Raw genomic sequence first — 23,219 nt, forward strand, 5'->3', positions numbered from 1 at the left:
GTTTGAAAGACAGGTGTCTGCTAAGAGAGGCTGAACTCTCCCTTAGGACAGAGAATGTGATTTCCCCTCTCTCAGAATTATTTAAATTTTGAAATCAAGGGCTTTCAGGCAAAGGTATGGGAAAAGGAATAACAGTTCTTTACTAGTATCTATAAACAAGCAATAACAACAATAGCAACCACAAACAAAACCAGAAACCAATGGCAGATGACTTTTTGAGCTGCCGAGCCTTTTCCCGTGTGGTGTAATTATGGTCGCAAGCAGCAGGGGCGCTGTTGAGCTCCCGGCCGGGCAGGGCAGGTGCGATGACTGCCGAGCAGCTGCAGGTGGCGCTGTGGCGCAGGGTCAGGTCAGCCTCACACAGCTGGTCATGGCGGAGGGCTGAGGAGCAGGCAGGCAGCTCGGAGCAGCAAAGCGGGGCAGCAGGGACAGGGCCTGGCTCTCTCCTGGGCTGGCCAGCGAGGTGACAGGGACTCTGCAGTCATAGCAGACACCGCGGTCTCGTGCAGCAGAGCGGGGCGGGCGGCAGGGACAGCCGGACTCCCCGGCAGCTGCTGCGAGAAAACGCAGCCGGGAAAACGTGCACTTCCCAGTGGGAAAGAGGTTGAATCAAAGCTCACCCAGCCAGGGGGAGAAGGCAGAGCACAGTTGCATTTCCTGCGGCTGCAGCCAGAAGCAAAGAGCAGTCCCTTTCCTCCCGGTGTCCCATGAACAAGTGCCAGTTCCAGCGGCCGGCTGCCTCCTTCCCCTGCCCCACCCAGCACACCCTTTTGTCTCTTACAAAAGAGTTGATGGCTCTAATCACCCAGATATCTGTTGCTTAGTAACAGGGATGGAGAAAAAATTCCAATGCCCCCAACCTCCAACACCATCCTCTCATGTTCATGGTCATCTTGTTATCACAATCAGGTCATTCTCATGATCATGGTCATCTCATGATTCTGATCACCTCATGGCTGTGTCATGGTCACCTGATGGTCACAGTCCTCTCATGGTCATGGGCATCTCATGGTCAACTCATGGCCACAATCATATCTTGTTCATCTCACCATCATAGCTCAGCCATCATCATGGACATCTCATGGTCATGGTCATGATAATTTCCTGATCAGCATCATCTCATGCTCATGGTCATCTCATTGCAATGGCCATCTCAGGGTCACGATCATGTCATGGTCACCTCAAGGCCATGGTTGTGCCATGGCCAACCCATGGTCATCTCTTGGTCCCAATCATCTCATGGTCAGGGTTGTGGCTGTGTCATGGTCACAATCATGGTCATCCCATGGTCATCTCACAGTTGTGTTTTGGTCATCTCATGGTCACTCTCACCTCATGCCCATCTCGTGCTCGTGTCATGGTTATGGTCATGGTCATGGTCAGGGAACCTCTCTGAGATCCCAAACCTGGACTTTGGAACACTCAAGGACCACTGGGGACAATGAGGCCTGGCCTGGCCCCTCCCCCCATCCCACTGCCCTCCAGGAGCCCAGTGTGGCCAAACCCCTCCTGGGGACACCTCAGACATGGGACACAGAGCAGGAAATGAATCCTGGGGATGGAGCTGGGCGTGGGTGGCAAGTGTCCACCTGTTCCTGGTGTCCCCAGCCTGCTCCTGGCGTCCCCAGCTTAATCCTGGTGTCTCCATTCTGCTCCCAGTATCCCCAGACTGCTCCAAATATCCCGATCCTGTTTCTGATGTCCCCAGCCTGCTCCTGGTATCTCCATTCTCATTCCTGGTGTCCCCAGCCTACTCCCAATGTCCCCATCTTGATTCTGGTGTCCCCATTCCCATTCATGTGTCCCCATTCTCCTCCTGGTGTCCCCATCCCGGTCCCCAGTGTCCCCATTCCCATTCCCGGCACCCACAGAGGAACTGCTGAACACCAGAGGAGGGAACCACAATTTATTGCCCCAAACAGGATTTATTGCCCCAAGCAGTATTGATTACCCAAAGCAGGATAATTTCATACCAAAATTAAAGCATTTGGAATAATTGCGGCTCTCAGCTTTCAAACACAGAAAATGGGAAGTTGATCCATCGGGAAGAGCTGCAGGATGGGTGGGAGCAGCAGGATGGGCTTTGCTGAATCTGCTGAATCTGAAGACAGAAGGGGCTGGTTCCAGCTCCAGGGATGGCTCAGGTGATTTGTACTGGGTGAGAGAGGGTCACAGTGTCACCCTGTCCCTGTCCCCATCCCACAGGATGGATCAGGCTGTGGAGCTCATGGAGAGCAGGAATTGCTCTGGAATCACACCTGATCCAACTCCATCCATCCCACCTGATCCTGATCCTGATCCATCCATCCCACACCAATCCTGCTCCATCCATCCCATCAAATCCTGCTCCAGACTCCCCCCCTGATCCCACTCCCCCCCTCCTGCCCCAATCCCCCTCAGGAATCCCACTCTGATCCTGCTCCATACCTGCAGTAGGGCCATTGGTTCCCATTTCTTTTCCTGCAGAAAGAGAAGATCCATGAGATTCCAGCACAGATCACACTCTGGGATTAACCCTGTTAATCCCGGGATTAATCCAGGATCCACCCTGGGATCTGCACAGAGGGGATCCAGAGCTGGATCCACCACTGGTACTCACCGGCTGGTGGGCTGTACCCAGAGTTCTGCCTCCTCCCTGTGGAAAAACAGTGGGATCAGCACCCATGGTGTGGGATTCCCGGAACACTGCCGGGTGGATCCGTGCCCTTCCCGACCCCCATCCCGTGGGTTACCGGATTGGAACTTCCAGACGCCGAATCCGATGCCAATGACAAGGAGAGCAGCGATGATGGACAGAGCAATCACCAGGGTGAGATTCCCGGATTTTGGCTCTGGGAAATGCAGAACAGTAAGGTGGAGGAGGGGAATCCCCATTTGGGAATTCCCAGTTCCCTATTCCCACATTCCCAATTCCCAGCCTCACCCCAGCTGAAGATCCCAGGCTCCAGCGTTCCGGGATGCTCCACCCGGCACCGGTACTGCTCCCGCTCCTCCGGCCACGCCTCGATCCTGGCCCAGGTGTGGAAGGTGCCGTCGCTGTTGGGAACGATCCCACCCCACTCTGTCTCCTGATCCCAGATTTCGTCCCCCTTCATCCAGTTGACTGTGATGTCTCTGGGGTAGAATCCATATGCATGGCAGGACAAGATCAGCTTCCCGTATTCCTCTTTACCGGACACATGGACATCGGGGCGTTCTGCAATGGGATAATGGTGAGATGGATCCATGGAATTCCAATGGGAACGGGATGGGGGTGAGATGTGCCCATGGAATTCCCACTGGAATGGGATGGGGGTGAGATCTGCCCATGGAATTCCCACAGGAATGGGATGGGGGTGAGATCTGCCCATGGAATTCCTACAGGAATTACTGTGCTCCCAACTCCTCCATTCCCAAATCCCAAATCCCCACAGGAATTCTGCCCCACCTTTGCGCTCCAGCTCCTTCTGCCCATATCCGACGTATTTCCGAAGCCATTCCACACAGACATGCTCCAGGTAATTCGTCCACTGCTCAGCCACGATCCCTTCACCTTCCCAGCGCCTCCTGGTGATCTCAGCAGCGTTGTCAGCTGCCACGAATCCCTTGGATCCCAGCTTGAAGGAGATGAAATCCCGCCCATCGTAGCCAAACCGATAGGATCCACGGATAGTCTCGTCAGACATGAGGTCACAGCCATAAACCCTCAGCAGTGTGTGGAGACCTGGGGGGGAGGATTGTACCCACAGAGACCCATGGCATTGTGTCCCAGCCCCACAGAGCCTCATCCCAGCCCCACAGATCCCATCCCAGCCCCGTAGATCTGATCCCAGCCCCATAGATCCCATCCCAGCCCCACAGATCCCATCCCAGCCCCATAGATCCCATCCCAGCCCCACAGCTCCATCCCACCCCACAGATCCCATCCCAGCCCCGTAAATCTGATCCCAGCCCCATAGATCCCATCCCAGCCCCACAGATTCCATCCCACACCACAGATCCCACTCCAGCCCCACAGATCCCATCCCAGCCCCACAGATCCCATCCCAGCCCCACAGTTCCCATTCCATCCCAGCCCCACAGATCCCATCCCAGCCCCAAAGATCCCATCCTGTCCCACAGTTCCCACCCCAGCCCCACAGATCCCATTCCAACCCCACAGATTCCCATCCCAGCCCCACAGTTCCCATTCCATCCCAACCCCACAGACCCCATCCTGCCCCACAGATCCCATCCCATCCCATCTCAGCCCCACAGTTCCCATCCCAGCCCCACAGATCCCATCCCCACAGATCCCATTCCATGTCAGCCCCACAGATCCCATTCTATCCCAGCCCCACAGTTCCCATCCCAGCCCCACAGTTCCCATTCCAGCCCCACAGTCCCCATTCCAGCCCCATAGATCCCATCTCAGCCTGACAAATCCCATCCCAGCCCCCTAGATCCCATCCCAGCCCCACAGATCCGATCCCAGCCCCACAGATCCCATTCCACTCCACAGATCCCACTCCACCCCACAGATCCCATCCCATCCCATTCCAGCCCCACAGTTCCCATCCCAGCCCCACAGATCCCACCCCACCCCACAGATCCCATTCCATCCCACACCACAGATGCCATTCCAGCCCCACAGATTCCCATCTCAGCCCCACAGATCCATCCCAGCCCCACAGTTCCCATCCCATCTCAGCCCCACAGATCCCATCCCAGCCCCACAGATCCCATCCCAGCCCCACAGATCCCATCCCAGCCCCACAGATCCCATCCCAGCCCCACAGATCCCATCCCATCCCATTACAGCCCCACAGATCCCATCCCAGCCCATAGATCCCATCCCAGCCCCACAGATCTCATCCCAGCCCCACAGATCTCATCCCAGCCCCACAGATCTCATCCCAGCCCCACAGATCTCATCCCAGCCCCACAGATCCCATCCCAGCCCCACAGATCCCATCCCAGCCCCACAGATCCCATCCCAGCCCCACAGATCCCATCCCAGCCCCATAGATCCCACAGATGCCATTCCAGCCCCACAGTTCCCATCCCAGCCCCACAGATCCCATCCCAGCCCCAGCTCCCCCACTCACCCCTGCTCTGGTTGTATCTCTCCTGCAGTGTCTCCAGGCCAATGGCATCCACATGCTGGTTCTGCTCAGCAATCTGGGTCTCTCTATCCCAATATCCTGGCTCAGCTCCATCCTTCATCCACTGTGTCAGTGGCTCCATCCGGCCTCTCTCGCTGTCGTAGCGTGTGAAGGGAATTCCATCCACGTACCCCATTTCCACGAACTTGGGGACCCCCGGGCTGGGCTCTGACACTGCCACGTCCAGGTAACGCAGGGAGTGCAGAACTGGGGGGACACAGAGATTTGGGGGGTCTGGTGGGGGTCATGGCTCAATGAAAGGGGAATGGGAGAGCTGGGAAGGGGTTTGGGGATCTCATGACCAAGAGCTTGGGGTGCAGGGAGGGATGGGGGAGTCCAGAGAGTCCCTGTGCCAAGGAAAGGGGGTCCAGGGGTCCCTAGAGCCGAGGAAAGAGGGGTCACAAGATGGGGAGAGCTGGGAATAGGGGTCCTGGAGCTCCTTGATGCACAGGAAAGGGGGGCTGGGGGCTGGGAAAAGCAGGAATGGGGGTCCAGGGGCTCTCAGGGTCAAGGGAAAACAGGGACTGGGGAAAGCAGGATGGTCGGGAAATGGGGTGCAGGGGGGGATTGGTGCAGGATAAGGGAGTGCAGGGGAGTCCCAGAGCCTCGGAATGGAACTTCAGGGGGAAACTTCCTGGGAATTCCCCTGGAACCCCCTGGAACCCCATCTGACCCCCCAGGGACCCCCCAGACCCCTGCAGGAAGCACAGGGGGTGCAGAACTGGGGGGACGCAGAGCCTGGCGAGGTCTGGAGGCAGCCAAGGGTCAGGGAGTGGAACTGGGAGAGCCGGGAAGAGTCCAGAGTTCAAGGAAGACACTGGGAGAGGAGGGATGGGGCTGGGAAAGGTGAGAGGATCCTGGGGTGCAGTTTGGGAGACAGGAAAGAGAAAGTGACCGAGGGAGTGCGGGGGGAGGGGACAGGGGAAAAGGGGAATTCCAGGGGAATTCACCTGGATCCCACTGGATCCCCACTGCGACCCCCGTGAGGCTCCTCTGAGACCCCCGGGAGCCACCTGGGACCCCCTGGAGCCCCTTTCGGGAAAGGCCCGGAGTGGAGAACTGGGGGGACACGGAAATTCGGGAGGCCTGGGGGGTCCAAAAGCCGAGGAAAAGGGCGGGGCTGGGGTCTGGGAAATGCGGGATGCCCGGGAAGGGGGTGCAGGGGGGTTTGGTGCTGGATAAGGGGGTGCAGGGGGGTTTGGTGCTGGATAAGGGGGTGCAGGGGGGTTTGGTGCTGGATAAGGGGGTGCAGGGGGATTTGGTGCTGGATAAGGGGGTGCAGGGGGTCCCGAAGGTCGGAAATGAACATTCAAGGGATCCCCGACCTCAGGAATTGGGGTTCAGTGGATTCCAATGCCGGGAAATGGCAGTTCAGGGGGGTCCCTGTGCCCAGGAATGGCGGGTCAGGGGGGTCCCAGTGCAGGATAAGGGGGTTCTGGGGGTCCCGGTGCTGGGGAAGGGATGGAGAGGGGTCACAGGGCGAAACATGGAAGTTCAGGGGGTCCCGGTGCTCAGGAATTGCGGTTCAGGGGTTCCCGTGCCCGAAAAAGGGGGTTCAGGGGGGTCCCGGTAGCCAGAAATGGAGTCTCAGGGGGTCCCGGTGCCGGGGCAGTCTCCGGGCACATCTCGGTGTCGCCGCTTGGGAGACGCGAAAGTGACCGAGAGAGCGCGGGGGGAGGGCGGGAGAAAAGGGGAATTCCAGGGAATTGATCCGGATCTCACTGGATCCCTTCTGCGACACCCCTGGGACCCTCCAGGACCCCCTGGGATCCCCTTTCAGAAAGTGCCGAGAATGGAGAACTGGGGGGACACGGAAATTTGGGGGATCTGGGGGGTCCAAAAGCAGAGGAAAAGGGAAGGGCTGGGGTCTGGGAAAGGCGGGATGGCCCCGAATGGGGTGCAGGGGGTCCCAGGGCCGGATGAGGAGGTACAGGGAGGTCCCGGTGGCCGGAAATGAACGTTCAGGGGAGTCCCTTTACCCAGGAATGGGGGGTCAGGGGGGTCCCGGTGCGAGATGAGGGGGTTCAGGGGGATCCCGGTGCTGGGGAAATGAACGGAGGGAGGTTACCGTACGAAAAATGGGGGTTCAGGGAGTTCCCGTGCCCGGGAAAGGAGGTTTAGGGAGTTCCCGGTGGCCGGAAATGGAGGCTCAGGGGGTCCCGGTGCCGGGGCAGTCTCCGGGCACATCTCGGTGTCGCCGCTTGGGAGACGCGAAAGTGACCGAGAGAGCGCGGGGGGAGGGGAAGGGGAATTCCAGGGAATTCATGTGGATCTCACTGGATCGACACTGCGACACCCCTGGGACCCTGTGACAGCCACTTGGGACCCCCTGGGACCCTCCTGGACACCCTGAGACCCCCTTTCAGAAAGTGCCGGGAATGGAAAACTGGGGGGACAGGAAATTTGGGGGATCTGGGGGGTCCAAAGATCAAGGAAAAGGGAAGAGCTGGGGTCTGGGAAAGGCGGGATGGCCCCGAATGGGGTGCAGGGGGTCCCAGGGCAGGATAAGGAGGTACAGGGAGGTCCCGGTGGCCGGAAATGAACGTTCAGGGGGGTCCCTGTGCCCAGAAATGGGGGGTCAGGGGGGTCCCGGTGCAAGATGAGGGGGTTCAGGGGGGTCCCGGTGCTGGGGAAGGGAACGGAGGGAGGTTACCGTACGAAAAATGGGGGTTCAGGGGGTTCCCGTGCCCGGGAATGGAGGTTTCGGGAGTTCCCGGTGGCCGGAAATGGGAGTTCAGGGGTCCCGGTGCTCAGGAATTGCGGTTCAGGGGGTCCCTGTCCCGGGGGTCTCACTCACCTCTCGTCGCTCCCCCCGGGGCCCCCAGGAGCCCCAGGAGCCCCAAGAGCACCCCCAGCCCCAGCGCTGGAGCCATCGCGCTGCTCCGCCGCGACCCGCCTGGCCCCGCCCACTGCCCTGGCCCCGCCCACTGCCCTGGCCCCGCCCACTGCCCTGGCCCCGCCCCAGCACAGCCTCCTGCCCCGCCATTGGCGCAGCTATTTCCTGCTCGCCAATGGCAGCCCGGCCTGACAGTGACGTCACCGGTCGCTGGGCAGATCCCGATTTCTGAGGTTGAGACCGAGAGAGGGCAGGGCGGGGAGGGAAAGGGGAATTCCGGGAATTCATGTGGATCCCACTGGATCCTCGCTGCGACCCCCTGGAGCCCCCTGGGAACCTCCTGGGACCCTCCGGGATCCCCTTAAGAGAGCTCCGGGAGTGCAGAACTGGGGGGACACGGAAATTTGGGGGATCTGGGGGTCTAAATGTCGAGGAAAAGGGCGGGGCTGGAGTCTGGGAAAGGCGGGATGGCCGGGAATGGGGTGCAGGGGGTCCCAGTCCCGGATAAGGGGGTTCAGGGGGTCCCGGAGCTGGGTGAGGGGGTGCAGGGTGGTGCCAGTTACCCCGAAATGGAGATCCAGGGGAGTCCCAGTGCCCAGGAATTGGGGTTCAGGGCGTTCCCGTCCCAGGGAATGAGGATTCAGGAGAGTTTTTTTTCAGGGACTTGGGGTTCAAGGGGGTCCCGGTACCCGAAAATGGAAGTTCAGGGGTGTCCCAGTGCCCAGGAATGGGGATTTAGGGGAAGTCCCAGTGCCGGCTAAGGGGGTGCAGGGGGGCACCAGTGCCCGGAAATGTGGGTTCAGGGGGTCTCGGGACTGGGGAAGTGGGTACAGGGGGGTCCCGGTGGCCGGAAATGAACGTTCAAGGGGGTCCCTGTGCCCAGGAAAGGGGAGTCCAGGGGTCCCCGGTGTTGAGGGAAGTGGGGGGTGGGAAGGGCAGGAATGGAGGTCCAGGGGGTCATGGGGTCAGGGAAAAGGGGGGGTTGGGGTCTGGCAGAGGTGGGATGGCCGGGAAAGGGGGTGCGGGGGATATTGGTGCAGAATAAGGGGGTTCAGGGGGTCCCGGAGCTGGGTGAGGGGGTGCAGGGAGGTCCTGGGGTACGGGAATTGCAGTTTCAGGGGGGTCCCGGTCCTGGATAAGGGGGATCAGGGGGTCCCGGGGATGTGGAAGGAGGACCAAGTTCTCGAGAAATGGAGATTCAGGGGAGTCTCAGTGCCCAGGAATTGGGGTTCAGGGCACTTCACCTCCCTGGATTCGGGGTTCAAAGAGGTCCCAGTGCCCAAAACTGGACTCTGAGAGGGTGCTGATGCCCAGGAATGGGGGTTCAGGAGGTGTCCGTGCCCACAAATTGGGGTTCAGGGGGGTCCCGGTGCCTGATGAGGGGGTTCAGGGGGTCCCTGTGCCCAGGAATTGGGGTTCAGCGGATTCCAATGCCCACAATGGAGGTTCAGGGGCGTCCAGGTGCTCGGAAATGGAATTTTAGGGGGTCCCTGTGCCGCGGCAGTCAGCCGGGCAGATCCCGGTGGCAAAGGCTGGGAGACGCGAAAGGACCGAGGGAGGGCGGAGAGGCGAGGGGAGGGGAGAAACTTCCTGGGAATTCCCCTGGATCTCCCCTAGGACCCCCAGGGACCCTCCCGGACCCCCCAGACCCCTGCAGGAAGCACAGGGGGTGCAGAACTGGGGAGACGCAGAGCCTGGCGAGGTCTGGCGGTGGCCAAGGGTCAGGGAGTGGAACTGGGAGAGCTGGGAAGAGTCCAGAGTTCAAGGAAGGGACTGGGAGAGGAGGAATGGGGCTGGGAAAGGTGAGAGGATCCTGGGGTGCAGTTTGGGAGACAGGAAAGAGAAAGTGACCGAGGGAGTGCGGGGGGAGGGGACAGGGGAAAAGGGGAATTCCAGGGGAATTCACCTGGATCCCACTGGATCCCCACTGCGACCCCCGTGAGGCTCCTCTGAGACCCCCGGGAGCCACCTGGGACCCCCTGGAGCCCCTTTTGGGAAAGGCCCGGAGAGGAGAACTGGGGGGACACGGAAATTCGGGAGGCCTGGGGGTCCAAAAGCCGAGGGAAAGGGCGGGGCTGGGGTCTGGGAAATGCGGGATGCCTTGGAAGGGGGTGCAGGGGGGTTTGGTGCTGGATAAGGGGGTACAGGGTGGTCCCGGTGGCCAGAAATGAACATTCAAGGGATCCCCGACCTCAGGAAATGGGCTTCAGTGGATTCCAATGCCGGGAAATGGCAGTTCAGGGGGGTCCCTGTGCCCAGGAATGGCGGGTCAGGGGGGTCTCAGTGCAGGATAAGGGGATTCGGGGGGTCCCGGTGCTGGGGAAGGGATGGAGGAGGGTCACAGGGCAAAACATCGGGGTTCAGGGGTTCCCGTGCCCGGGAATGGAGGTTTAGGGGGTTCCGGGTGGCCGGAAATGGAGGCTCAGGGGGTCCCGGTGCCGGGGCAGTCTCCGGGCAGATCTCGGTGTCGCCGCTTGGGAGACGCGAAAGTGACCGAGAGAACGCGGGGGGAGGGGAAGGGGAATTCCAGGGAATTGATCTGGATCTCACTGGATCCCTTCTGCGACACCCCTGGGACCCTGTGACAGCCACTTGAGACACGCTGAGACCCTCAAGGAAACCCTGGGATCCCCTTTCAGGAACCGCCGGGAATGGAGAACTGGGGACACGGAAATTTGGGGGATCTGGGGGTCCAAAAGCACAGGAAAATGGCGGGGCTGGGGTCTGGGAAAGGCGGGATGGCCGGGAATGGGGTGCAGGGGGTCCCAGGGCCGGATAAGGGGCACAGGGGATCCCATAACACGTGAAGGGCTCCAGGAGGGGATCCCAGTCCCGGATAATGGGGTGCAGGGATTCTCCATGCCCAGGAATGGGGGTTCAGGGGGTCCCAGGGTCAAGGAAAGGGGGGTGAGGGCACTGGGAGAGGAGGGATGGGGGTGCAGGTGGTCCCTGTGCCCAGGAAAAGGGGGTCCAGGGGGTCATGGGGTCAGGGAAAAGGGGGGGTTGGGGTCTGGGAGAGGTGGGATGGCCGAGAAAGGGGTTTGGGGGATATTGGTGCAGGATAAGGGGGTTCAGGGGGTCCCGGAGCTGGGTGAGGGGGTGCAGGGAGGTCCTGGGGTACAGGAATTGCAGTTTCAGGGGAGGTCCCGGTCCTGGATAAGGAGGATCAGGGGGTCCCGGGGATGTGGAAGGAGGACCAAGTTCTCCAGAAATGGAGATTCAGGGGAGTCCCAGTGCCCAGGAATTGGGGTTCAGGGGAATTCCCCTCCTGGGATTCGGGGTTCAAAGGGGTCCCAGTGCCCAAAAATGGAGGCTCAGGGGGTGCTGATGCCCAGGAATGGGGGTTCAGGGGGTGCCCGTGACCACAAATTGGGGTGCGGGGTGTTCTAGTGACCGGAAAGGGAAGTTCAGGGGATCCCTGTGCCCAGGAATGGGGGTTCAGCAGATTCCGATGCCCGCAATGGAGGTTCAGGGGCGTCCAGGTGCTCGGAAATGGAATTTTAGGGGGTCCCGGTGCCGGGGCAGTCAGCCAGGCAGATCCCGGTGGCAAAGGCTGGGAGACGCGAAAGGACCGAGGGAGGGCGGGGAGGGGAGGGGAGGGGATGGGAGAAACTTCCTGGGAATTCCCCTGGATCTCCCCTAGGATCCCCCAGGGACCCTCCCGGATCCCCCAGACCCCTGCAGGAAGCACAGGGGGTGCAGAACTGGGGGGACGCAGAGCCTGGCGAGGTCTGGCGGCAGCCAAGGGTCAGGAAGGGGAACTGGGAGAGCCGGGAAGAGTCCGGAGTTCAAGGAAGGGACTGGGAGAGGAGGGATGGGGCTGGGAAAGGTGAGAGGATCCTGGGGTGCAGTTTGGGAGACAGGAAAGAGAAAGTGACCGAGGGAGTGCGGGGGGAGGGGACAGGGGAAAAGGGGAATTCCAGGGGAATTCACCTGGATCCCACTGGATCCCCACTGCGACCCCCGTGAGGCTCCTCTGAGACCCCCGGGAGCCACCTGGGACCCCCTGGAGCCCCTTTCGGGAAAGGCCGGGAGTGGAGAACTGGGGGGACATGGAAATTCGGGAGGCCTGGGGGGTCCAAAAGCCGAGGAAAAGGGCGGGGCTGGGGTCTGGGAAATGCGGGATGCCCGGGAAGGGGGTGCAGGGGGGTTTGGTGCTGGATAAGGGGGCGCAGGGGGGTTTGGTGCTGGATAAGGGGGCGCAGGGGGGTTTGGTGCTGGATAAGGGGGTGCAGGGGGGTTTGGTGCTGGATAAGGGGGTGCAGGGGGTGCCGGTGGCCAGAAATGAACATTCAAGGGATCCCCGACCTCAGGAATTGGGGTTCAGTGGATTCCAATGCCGGGAAATGGCAGTTCAGGGGGGTCCCTGTGCCCAGGAATGGCGGGTCAGGGGGGTCCCAGTGCAAGATAAGGGGGTTCAGGGGGGTCCCGGTGCTGGGGAAGGGATGGAGGAGGGTCACAGGGCGAAACATGGAAGTTCAGGGGTTCCCGTGCCCGGAAATGCGGGTTCAGGGGTTCCCAGTGCTGGGGCACTCGCCGGGCAGATCTCGCTGCCGCCGCTTGGGAGACGCGAAAGTGACCGAGAGAGCGCGGGGGGAGGGGAAGGGGAATTCCAGGGAATTGATCCGGATCTCACTGGATCGCCGCTGAGACACCCCTGGGACCCTGTGACAGCCACTTGGGACCCCCTGGGACCCTCCTGGACACTCTGGGATCCCCTTTCAAAAAGTGCCGAGAATGGAGAACTGGGGGGACACGGAAATTTGGGGGATCTGGAGGGTCCAAGAGCAGAGGAAATGGGCGGGGCTGGGGTCTGGGAAAGGCGGGATGGCCCCGAATGGGGTGCAGGGGGTCCCAGGGCCGGATAAGGAGGTACACGGGGGTCCCGGTGGCCGGAAATGAACGTTCAGGGGAGTCCCTGTGCCCAGGAATGGGGGGTCAGGGGGGTCCCTGTGCCCAGGAATGGAAGGTCAGGGGGGTCCCGGTGCGAGATGAGGGGGTTCAGGGGGGTCCCGCTGCTGGGGAAGGGAACGGAGGGAGGTTACCGTACGAAAAATGGGGGTTCAGGGAGTTCCCGTGCCCGGGAAAGCAAGTTTAGGGAGTTCCCGGTGGCCGGAAATGGAAGTTCAGGGGTCCCGGTGCTCAGGAATTGCGGTTCAGGGGGTCCCGGGGGTCTCACTCACCTCTCGTCGCTCCCCCCGGGGCCCCCAGGAGCCCCAGGAGCCCCAAGAGCACCCCCAGCCCCAGCGCTGGAGCCATCGCGCTGCTCCGCTGCGACCCGCCTGGCCCCGCCCACTGCCCTGGCCCCGCCCCAGCACAGCCTCCTGCCCCGCCATTGGCGCAGCTATTTCCTGCTCGCCAATGGCAGCCCGGCCTGATAGTGACGTCACCGGTCGCTGGGCAGATCCGGAACTCGCAGGTTGAGACCGAGAGAGGGCAGGGCGGGGAGGGAAAGGGGAATTCCGAGAATTCATGTGGATCCCACTGGATCCTCGCTGCGACCCCCTGGAGCCCCCTGGGAACCACCTGGGACCCTCCGGGATCCCCTTAAGAGAGCTCCGGGAGTGCAGAACTGGGAAAACGGAAATTTGGGGAATCTGGGGTTTCAAAGGCCGAGGAAAAGGGCGAGGCTGGGGTCTGGGAATGGCGGGATGGCCGGGAATGGGGTGCAGGGGGTCCCAGGGCCGGATAAGGGGCACGGGGGATCCCACAACACGTGAAGGGGTCCAGGAGGGGATCCCAGTCCCGGATAATGGGGTGCAGGGAGGTCCCTATGCCCAGGAATGGGGGTTCAGGGGGTCCCAGGGTCAAGGAAAGGGGGGTGAGGGCACTGGGAGAGGAGGGATGGGGGTGCAGGGGGTACCTGTGCCCAGGAAAGGGGGGGTCCAGGGGCCCCGGTGTTGAGGGAAGTGGGAGGTGGGAAAGGCAGGAATGGGGGTCAAGGGGGTCATGGGGCCAAGGGAAAGGGGGAACCGGAGGGCTGGGAGAGTTGGGAATGCGGGAAAAGGGTTGCAAGGGTTCCCCAGTGCTGGACAAGAGGGTTCAGGGGGTCCCGGTGCCCGGGAATGGAGGCTCAGGGGGTCCCGGTGCCGGGGCAGTCTCCGGGCACATCTCGGTGTCGCCGCTTGGGAGACGCGAAAGTGACCGAGAGAGCGCGGGGGAAGGGGAAGGGGAATTCCAGGGAATTCATCTGGATCCCACTGGATCGACACTGCGACCCCCCTGGGACCCTGTGACAGCCACTTGGGACACCCTGCGACCATCCGGGACCCCCTGGGATCCCCTTTCAGGAAGCGCCGGGAATGGAGAACTGGGGGGACACGGAAATTTGGGGGATCTGGGGGTTTAAATGTCAAGGAAAAGGGCGGGGCTGGGGTCTGGGAAAGGCGGGATGGCCGGGAATGGGGTGCAGGGGGTCCCAGTGCCGGATAAGGGGCACAAGGGATCCCATAACACGTGAAGGGGTCCAGGAGGGGATCCCAGTCCCGGATAATGGGGTGCAGGGGGTCCCGGAGCTGGGTGAGAGCGTGTAGGGTGGCGCCAGTTACCCCGAAATGGAGATTCAGGGGAGTCCCAGTGCCCAGGAATTGGGGTTCAGGGGGGTTCCCGTGCCGGGGAATGAGGATTCAGGGGAGATTTCTTCCCGGCATTTGGGGTTCAAGGGGCTCCCGGTACCCGAAAATGGAGGTTCAGGAGCGCCCCAGTACCCAGGAATGGGGATTTAGGGGAAGTCCCAGTGCCTGATAAGGGGGTGCAGGGGGTCCCGTTGCCTGGAAATGTGGGTTCGGAGGGACCCTGGTGCCTAATAAGGAGGTCCAGTTGTTCTCGGGGTTGGGGAAGTGGGTACAGGGGGGTCCCGGTGGCCGGAAATGAACGTTCAAGGGGGTCCCTGTGCCCAGGAATGGGGGCTAGGGGGATCCCGGTGTTGAGGGAAGTGGGAACTGAGAAAGGCAGGAATGGGGGACCAGGGGGTTCATGGGGTCAGGGAAAAGGGGAAATCCGAGGGCTAGGAGAGTTGGGAATGCCGGGAAAAGGATTGAAAGGGGGTCCCGGTGTCCAGGAATGCGGGTTCAGGAGTTTCCCGGTGCCGGGGCAGTCGCCAGGCAGATCTCGCTGCTGCCGCTTGGGAGACGCGAAAGTGACCGAGAGAGCGCGGGGGGAGGGGAAGGGGAATTCCAGGGAATTCATCTGGATCCCACTGGATCGCCGCTGAGACACCCCTGGGACCCTGTGACAGCCACTTGGGACCCCCTGGGACCCTCCTGGACACCCTAGGATCCCCTTTCAGAAAGTGCCGAGAATGGAGAACTGGGGGGACACGGAAATTTGGGGGATCTGGGGGGTCCAAAGGTCAAGGTAAAGGGGGGGTTGGGGTCTGCGAGAGGCGGGATGGCCGGGAATGGGGTGCAGGGGGTGTATTGGTGCAGGACATGGGGGTTCAGAGGGGTCCTAGAGCTGGTTAAGGGGTTGCAGGAGGGTCCCAGTGCTCGGGAATTAGGGGTTGGGGGATACTGGTCCTGGATAAGGGGGTTCAGGGGGTCCCGGAGTTGGGGAAGGTGGACCCGCTTCTCCAGAAATGGAGATTCAGGGGAGTCTCAGTGCCCAGGAATCGGGGTTCAGGGGGTACCCCTCCTGGGATTCGGTGATCAAAGGGGTCCCAGTGCCCAAAAATGGACTCTGAGAGGGTGCTGATGCCCAGGAATGGGGGTTCAAGGAGTGCCCGTGCCCACAAATTGGGGTGCGGGGTGTTCTAGTGACCGGAAAGGGAAGTTCAGGGGGTCCCCGTGCCCACAAATTGGGGTTCAGGGGGGTCCCGGTGCCAGATAAGGGGTTTCAGGGGGTCTCTGTGCCCAGGAATTGGTGTTCAGGGGGGTCCCGGTGCCCGATCAGGGGGTACAGGGGGTCCCTGTGCCCAGGAATTGGGGTTCAGCAGATCCCGATGCCCACAATGGAGGTTCAGGTGCGTCCAGGTGCTCGGAAATGGAATTTTAGGGGGTCCCGGTGCCGGGGCAGTCAGCCGGGCAGATCCCGGTGGCAAAGGCTGGGAGACGCGAAAGGACCGAGGGAGGGCGGGGAGGGGAGGGGAGGGGATGGGAGAAACTTCCTGGGAATTCCCCTGGATCTCCCCTAGGATCCCCCAGGGACCCTCCCAGACCCCTGGAGGAAGCACAGGGGGTGCAGAACTGGGGGGACGCAGAGCCTGGTGAGCTCTGGAGGCAGCCAAGGGTCAGAGAGTGGAACTGGGAGAGCCGGGAAGAGTCCAGAGTTCAAGGAAGGGACTGGGAGAGGAGGGATGGGGCTGGGAAAGGTGAGAGGATCCTGGGGTGCAGTTTGGGAGACAGGAAAGAGAAAGTGACCAGGAGTGCGGGGGGAGGGGACAGGGGAAAAGGGGAATTCCAGGGGAATTCACCTGGATCCCACTGGATGCCCACTGCGACCCCCGTGAGGCTCCTCTGAGACCCCCGGGAGCCACCTGGGACCCCCTGGAGCCCCTTTCGGGAAAGGCCGGGAGAGGAGAACTGGGGGGACATGGAAATTCGGGAGGCCTGGGGGAGCGAAAAGCTGAGGAAAAGGGCGGGGCTGGGGTCTGGGAAATGCGGGATGCCCGGGAAGGGGGTGCAGGGGGGTTTGGTGCTGGATAAGGGGGTGCAGGGGGGTTTGGTGCTGCATAAGGGAGTGCAGGGTGGTCCCGGTGGCCAGAAATGAACATTCAAGGAATCCCCGACCTCAGGAATTGGGGTTCAGTGGATTCCAATGCCAGGAAAGGGTAGTTCAGGGGGGTCCCGGTGCCAAGAATGGGGGGTCAGGGGGGTCCTTCTGCCAGGTAAGAGAGTTCAGGGGCGTCCCGGTGCAAGATAAGGGGGTTCAGGGGGGTCCGGTGCTGGGGAAGGGTATGGAGGGGGGTCACAGGGCCAAAAATGGGGGTTCAGGGAGTTCCCGGTGCCCGGAAATGGAAGTTCAGGGGGTCCTGGCGCTCAGGAATTGCGGTTCAGGGGGGTCCCGGTGCCGGGGCAGTCTCCGGGCACATCTCGGTGTCGCCGCTTGGGAGACGCGAAAGTGATCGAGAGAGCGCGGGGGGAGGGGAGGGCGGGGGAAAAGGGGAATTCCAGGGAATTCATCTGGATCTCACTGGATCCCTTCTGCGACACCCCTGGGACCCTGTGACAGCCACTTGGGACCCCCTGGGATCCCCTTTCAGAAAGTGCCGAGAATGGAGAACTGGGCGGCATGGAAATTTGGGGGATCTGGGGGGTCCAAAGGTCAAGGTAAAGGGGGGGTTGGGGTCTGGGAGAGGCGGGATGGCTGGGAAAGGGGGTGCAGGGGGGTGTATTGGTGCAGGATATGGGGGTTCAGAGGGGTCCTAGAGCTGGTTAAGGGGTTGCAGGGGGGTCCCGGTGCTCGGGAATTGGGGGTTGGGGGATTCTGGTCCTGGATAAGGGGGTTCAGGGGGTCCCGGAGTTGGGGAAGGGTGTCCCAGTTCTCCAGAAATGGAGATTCAGGGGAGTCTCAGTGCCCAGGAATTGGGGTTCAGGGGAGTCTCCCTCCTGGGATTCGGAGTTCAAAGGGGTCCCAGTGCCTAAATATGGAGTTTCAGGGGGTGCTGATGCCCAGCAATGGGGATTCAGGAGGTGCCTGTGACCACAAATTGGGGTGGGGGATGTTCCATTGCCCAGAAAGGGAAGTTCAGAGGTGTCTCCATGCCCACGAATGGGGGTTCAGGGGATTCCAATGCCCGCAATGGAGGTCCAGGTGCTCGGAAATGGAATTTTAGGGGGTCCCGGTGCCGGGGCAGTCAGCCGGGCAGATCCCGGTGGCAAAGGCTGGGAGACGCGAAAGGACCGAGGGAGGGTGGAGAGGAGAGGGGATGGGAGAAACTTCCTGGGAATTCCCCTGGATCTCCCCTAGGAGCCCCCAGGGACCCCCCAGACCCCTGCAGGAAGCACAGGGGGTGCAGAACTGGGGGGACGCAGAGCCTGGCGAGGTCTGGCGGCGGCCAAGGGTCAGGAAGGGGAACTGGGAGAGCCGGGAAGAGTCCGGAGTTCAAGGAAGGGACTGGGAGAGGAGGGATGGGGGTGCAGGGGGTACCTGTGCCCAGGAAAGGGGGGTCCAGGGGTCCCCGGTGTTGAGGCAAGTGGGGGCTGGGAAAGGCAGGAATGGGGGTCCAGGGGGTCATGGGGTCAGGGAAAAGGAGGAATCCGAGGGCTGGGAGAGTTGGGAATGCGGGGAAAAGAGTTGCAAGGGTGGCGCGGTGCTGGACAAGGGGGTTCAGGGGGTCCCGGTGCCGGGGCACTCGCCGGGCACATCTCGCTGCTGCCGCTTGGGAGACGCGAAAGTGACCGAGAGAGCGCGGGGGGAGGGGAAGGGGAATTCCAGGGAATTCATCCGGATCTCACTGGATCTCTTCTGCGACACCCCTGGGACCCTGTGACAACTGTTTGGGACCCTCTGGGACCCTCCGGGACACCCTGGGATCCCCTTTCAGAAAGTGCCGAGAATGGACAACTGGGGGGACACGGAAATTTGGGGGATCTGGGTGGTCTAAATGTCGATGTAAAGGGCGGGGCTGGGGTCTGGGAAAGGCGGGATGGCCGGGAATGGGGTGCAGGGGGTCCCAGGGCCGGATAAGGAGGTACAGGGGGGTCCCGGTGGCCGGAAATGAACGTTCAGGGAGGTCCCTGTGCCCAGGAATGGAGGGTCAGGGGGGTCCCGGTGCGAGATGAGGGGGTTCAGGGGGGTCCCGGTGCTGGGGAAGGGAACGGAGGGAGGTTACCGTACCAAAAATGGGGGTTCAGGGAGTTCCCGTGCCCGGGAATGGAGGTTTAGGGAGTTCCCAGCAGCCGGAAATGGAAGTTCAGGGGGTCCCGGTGCTCAGGAATTGCGGTTCAGGGGGTCCCGGGGGTCTCACTCACCTCTCGTCGCTCCCCCCGGGGCCCCCAGGAGCCCCAGGAGCCCCAAGAGCACCCCCAGCCCCAGCGCTGGAGCCATCGCTGCCGGCACAGATCGATCGCTGTGGCGCAGTTTGGAACACGCGAAAGCGAAAGTGCCCGAGGGAGCGCCGGGGGGAGGGGAAAAGGGGCAATTGCAGGGAATTCACCTGGATCCCCTCCTTGGACCCGCCCGGATCCCTCGGGGATCCATCTGGGACCCTCCGCGGCACTGCGGGACCCCCGGGCCGGGCTGTGCTGAACTCGCGGGGCTCTGCGCTCCAGCTCTGCCTGGAGCCCGCTGGGTTCGGTCCAAAGCGGGGGAAGCACCGCGATCCGCGGATCCAACTCTTCCTGCGGCTGCGGAATCCATCCCCGGCAGGCAGGAGCGGAGCTGTGACTCCGGAAGGAAACAGGGGATCCAGGGGCTGGAGAGGTGGATAGCCGGGAAAGGGGTGCAGGATAAGGGGGATTGGTGCAGGATAAGGGGGTGCAGGGGGGTCCCGGAGCTGGGGAAGGAGATGCCGGGGGGTCCCAGTGCCCAGGAATGGGGATTCCAGGGGGTCCCAGGGTAAGGAAAAGGGAGATCCCCAAAACCCCTTCCAGAGGGGAGCAGGAGCTGGGTCAGGAGCTGTGGGGGAGAGAAAAGGGGGTGACCCCGGGACGGGGGGTGCCCGGGGGGAGCACACACGCTCCGGGGAGGACACGACCCCCGGGAACCCCCCTCACCTTCTCCCACAGGTGGAGGCCGAGCCCCAGCCCAGGCAAGGCCCAGCACGAAGCCCCCAACCCCTGTCAGCATCTTGGGGGGTGGGAGGGCAGCTTTGGGGGTTGGGATCTGGGAAATGGCCACGATTGCCAGGCAGGGACTGGACTGGACTGGGACAGACTGGGATGGACTGGGACGGACTGGGACACCAGGATACATCAGAACTGGGACTGGGACCCAGCGGGACTGCAATTGGGGCAACAGGGATCATACTGGGATATACTGGGAGTTTACTGAGGAATACTGGGAGCAGTTGAGAGTGACTGGGAGCATGGTGGGGACAACTGAGATATACTGGGAAAGACTGGGAGTGGTTTGGATCATACTGGGACCGACTGGAATCATACTGGGAGTGACCAGAACCTAACTAGGGGTGAATAGGAGAAACTGGAACAATGCAGGGGTAAACTGGGATCATACTGGGGGCAGTTGGCCCATGCAGGGGTCATACTGGGATCATGCCAGGACTGACAGGGTCATACTTGGAGTGACTGGAATCATACTGGGAGTATCTGGGAGTGACTGGGACCATACTGGGGGTGACAGGGATCAAACCGGATTCATATTGAGAGTGTCTGGAAGTTACTGGGATCATACTGGGGGTGACTGGACTCATACTGGGAGCACCTGGGACCACGATGGGGACAAATGGCACCATAGAGTGACTGTGAGTGACTGGGGGCACACTGGACTTCCAATGGGAGTGACTGAGGGTGAAAACAACCATAGAGGGCATGACTGGGAGCAACTGGGACCATGTTGGGGGCAGCTGGGATCTTACTGGGAGTGACCGGGACCATACTGGAATCATAGTGGCAGTGACCGGGAGGGACCTGGAGTGACCGGGATCATACAGGTGGTCACTCGGCAGCAGCGCTGAGGCGGCGGCGGAGCTCGGAGAGGCTGTCCCAGCGCAGGTGGGAGCCGCGCTGGCTTGTGCCGGGGCTCGGGGCTCTCTGCGGGCGGGTGGAGGGGATGGAGGGGGCGGCAGGGGGGCTGTGGCGGCTTCGTTCTCCTGTGTCCCTCCCTCCCTCCCTCCCTCCCTCCCTCCCTCCCTCGCTGTGGCGCCGTGTTGCCGCTGGCCTGAGGCCGCTGAGGGAGCGGCTGCCCGCGGTCTCCTTGCCGCTGCTGCCTCGGCAGGAGGCGGTGCCGGAGCAGCGCTGGCTCGTCCCGGTTCCTCTCCGTAGCACGGAGGTAGCTGCCCTGTCCCCGGGACGCTGCGCTGGGACAGCCTCTCCGAGCTCCGCCGCCGCCTCCCCGGGCTCCGCCCGCTGCCGCCGCTCCCGAGCCGCACACACGCTCCCACCATGGCGCCGCTGCTGCCCCACTAAAGCCCTGCCTGCCTGCCTGGGGGCGACACCGGCGCCGGCCTTGTCCCCGCTCGCTGGCACCGAGCAGCAATTGCGCTGGGACAATTCCGAGTGACAGCACAGCCAGCCAAGGGCAGCGAGGCGCGGGCTCTGCACACGCACGGAGTCACCTCCCTTTCCCGGAACTCGGGCATTTCTCGGAACCTTCGGCTGAGCAGCAGCTCTGGCGCTGTGCCGGCCCGGGCAGGAGGACAAAGAATCGCTGCTGTCCTGAGCCGCCGGGAGCTCGGTGTGACCTGGAGCTGCAGGTCCAGCTCGGTGTGAGCTGTGGGTGAGGCCGGGATGGAGCAGGGACTCCCCTGCAGCCCCAGCAGGAGCCCAGGCCGGAGCAGGGGATGCCTGAGAGAGACCCTGAGCCATGGGAAGCTCCTGCAGAGCCATGGAAGTGGCTGCTGGCGGGACTTGTGGGGGATCCCTGCTGGAACAGCCTGTTCCTGAGGGATTGTGTCCCCCGGAGGGACCCCAGGCTGGAGCAGGACAAGGATTCCTCTGCCTGAGGGGGAGGAATGACATGACCTGACTGTGACCCCCATGGCCTGTGCCTCTGGGTGGGGAGGAGGGAGGGAATGGGGGATAAAGTTGTGATAGATAAGGATTGATTCTCTAAATCGCAACAGGAAAACAGGGCCCCCACGAGCCAAAGACCTCCTGCTGGCATAAGCAGAACTTAAGCATCCTGTTTACACAAGGCTTATACAAAACTTGCAAGGTTTAGGAAGAAAGGCAAGCTGCGAACGTGACTACGACCTTTCGGAAGGCAGCGGCGGACCCTCTAGCAACAGCAACAGACTACGCAGACACAGCCTTATCTCCAGCAAATGACACGTAACCCGGAAAAAGGGACTGCATAAAACCTCGGCACACACAAACCTCTGCGCGGTGTGTCTTAGGCAGAGCGAAGGAGCATGCCTAGCCCGCCCAGCGCTGCTTTGACCAGTATCCACTTGCTTGAATAAATTACAAATTACTGAATTGGAATTGTCTCTGATTGACTTATTGAGACCCAATTTATAACAAAGTGAAGCGCAGAAAGGAGGGAAGGGTGGGAGGAGGTGTTTTGTTAGGAATTATTTTACTTCTCGTTTTCTTGCTCTGATTTGATAATAAATTCAATAAATTTCACGAAGTCAGGTGTGTTGTGCTTGTGACAAGTGAGTTATGTTGTCAGAAAAGATACCAGTTTAAAATTTTTGTAAAACTTTAGTCCAAAAGTTCTGCTTATCTTAACCCCAGAAAAAGGAATTTTAGGTTTCTTCCAGGGCATTGTTCTACCAGGTGAAGTCTGATGGACTCAGCATATCAAGAGATGGGAAGTGACCCGAAGATAACCAGAGAGATAAAGGCTATTAACAGAACATCTGCAGGACATCAGTGACTATCACAAACATCTACCCCAGACCACCTCCAGCAGGGATGAAGGGACCTAATCCGGAAAAAAATGATGATAATAAAAGAAGAATGAAAAACCTAATTAGCATCAGAGGTGAGGAAATTCGGATCCAATGAGAGACTGAATATCGGGAGTTTGCTCAACTTTGAACCAATGGACACTGACCCAATGCTTGTCTATGTATTTTTACTGTATAAAATAGCTGAGAAATCGGGTAAAAGCCATGTATCCTGGAATGGTTCTCTCTGCACACCTGGGCTGTGTGTGGATGATTTCTGTGGTACATCCTGGCCAGAACTACATCCTGGCCAGATATTTAAGTAATGCCTTGACTCTCTAACATTAAAATGTGGTTGGAGGGTTTTTGTTTTTCCCGTAGATTCGGTGACAATGTCTCGCCGCCCTTAACCAGACCCTCGAGCCTTTCCTTATGTGCTCTGTTCCCTCCCAGGGTAAGAAGGAGAGTGACAAGAGTTTTCGCCTCTCTCAGGCATCCCCTGCTCCGGCCTGGGCTCCAGCCGGGGCTGCAGGGGAGTCCCTGCTCCATCCCGGCCTCAGCCCCAGCTCACAGCACCTTCAGCTCCAGGTCACACCGAGCTCCCTGCGGCTCAGGGCAGCAGCGATTCCCTGGCCTTCTGCCCGGGCCGGGAACAGCGCCAGAGCTGCTGCTCAGCCGAAGGTTCCGAGAAATGCCCGAGTTCCGGGAAAGGGAGGTGACTCCGTGCGTGTGCAGAGCCCGCGCCTCGCTGCCCTTGGCTGGCTGTGCTGTCACTCGGGATTGTCCCAGCGCCATTGCTGCTCGGTGC

At 61.2% G+C, this 23,219-nt stretch overlaps 1 protein-coding gene and 1 long non-coding RNA gene across 3 annotated transcripts; one reads left to right on the forward strand and one right to left on the reverse strand.

Annotated features, from left to right (window-relative positions):
- Window positions 1–1,892: 1,892 nt before the first annotated feature.
- LOC146421267 (class I histocompatibility antigen, F10 alpha chain-like) lies at window positions 1,893–19,017 on the reverse strand. 2 transcript variants are annotated; one of them, XM_085047573.1, is made up of 8 exons: window positions 18,870–19,017; window positions 5,067–5,330; window positions 3,428–3,703; window positions 2,924–3,196; window positions 2,733–2,831; window positions 2,600–2,635; window positions 2,428–2,460; window positions 1,893–2,154 (listed from the first exon to the last, which is right to left on the reverse strand). In XM_085047573.1, exons 1-8 carry the CDS (start codon window positions 18,943–18,945, stop codon window positions 2,141–2,143), a joined length of 1,071 nt encoding a protein of 356 aa, XP_084903699.1. In that variant the 5' UTR covers window positions 18,946–19,017; the 3' UTR covers window positions 1,893–2,140. The 2 variants fall into 2 exon arrangements, with proteins under 2 accessions (XP_084903699.1, XP_084903698.1); XM_085047572.1 differs by lacking the exon at window positions 18,870–19,017 and adding an exon at window positions 7,921–8,078.
- Window positions 19,018–20,586: 1,569 nt separating this feature from the next.
- LOC146421268 (uncharacterized) lies at window positions 20,587–22,761 on the forward strand. Its single transcript, XR_014848754.1, has 2 exons — window positions 20,587–21,294; window positions 22,283–22,761. It is a non-coding gene; the product is annotated as an uncharacterized LOC146421268 (long non-coding RNA).
- The last annotated feature ends 458 nt before the right edge of the window (window positions 22,762–23,219 follow it).

Source organism: Lichenostomus cassidix, unplaced genomic scaffold (assembly GCF_008360975.1).
Source record: "Lichenostomus cassidix isolate B80296 unplaced genomic scaffold, HeHo_3.0 HiC_scaffold_855, whole genome shotgun sequence".
Classification (NCBI taxonomy): Eukaryota; Metazoa; Chordata; class Aves; order Passeriformes; family Meliphagidae; genus Lichenostomus; species Lichenostomus cassidix.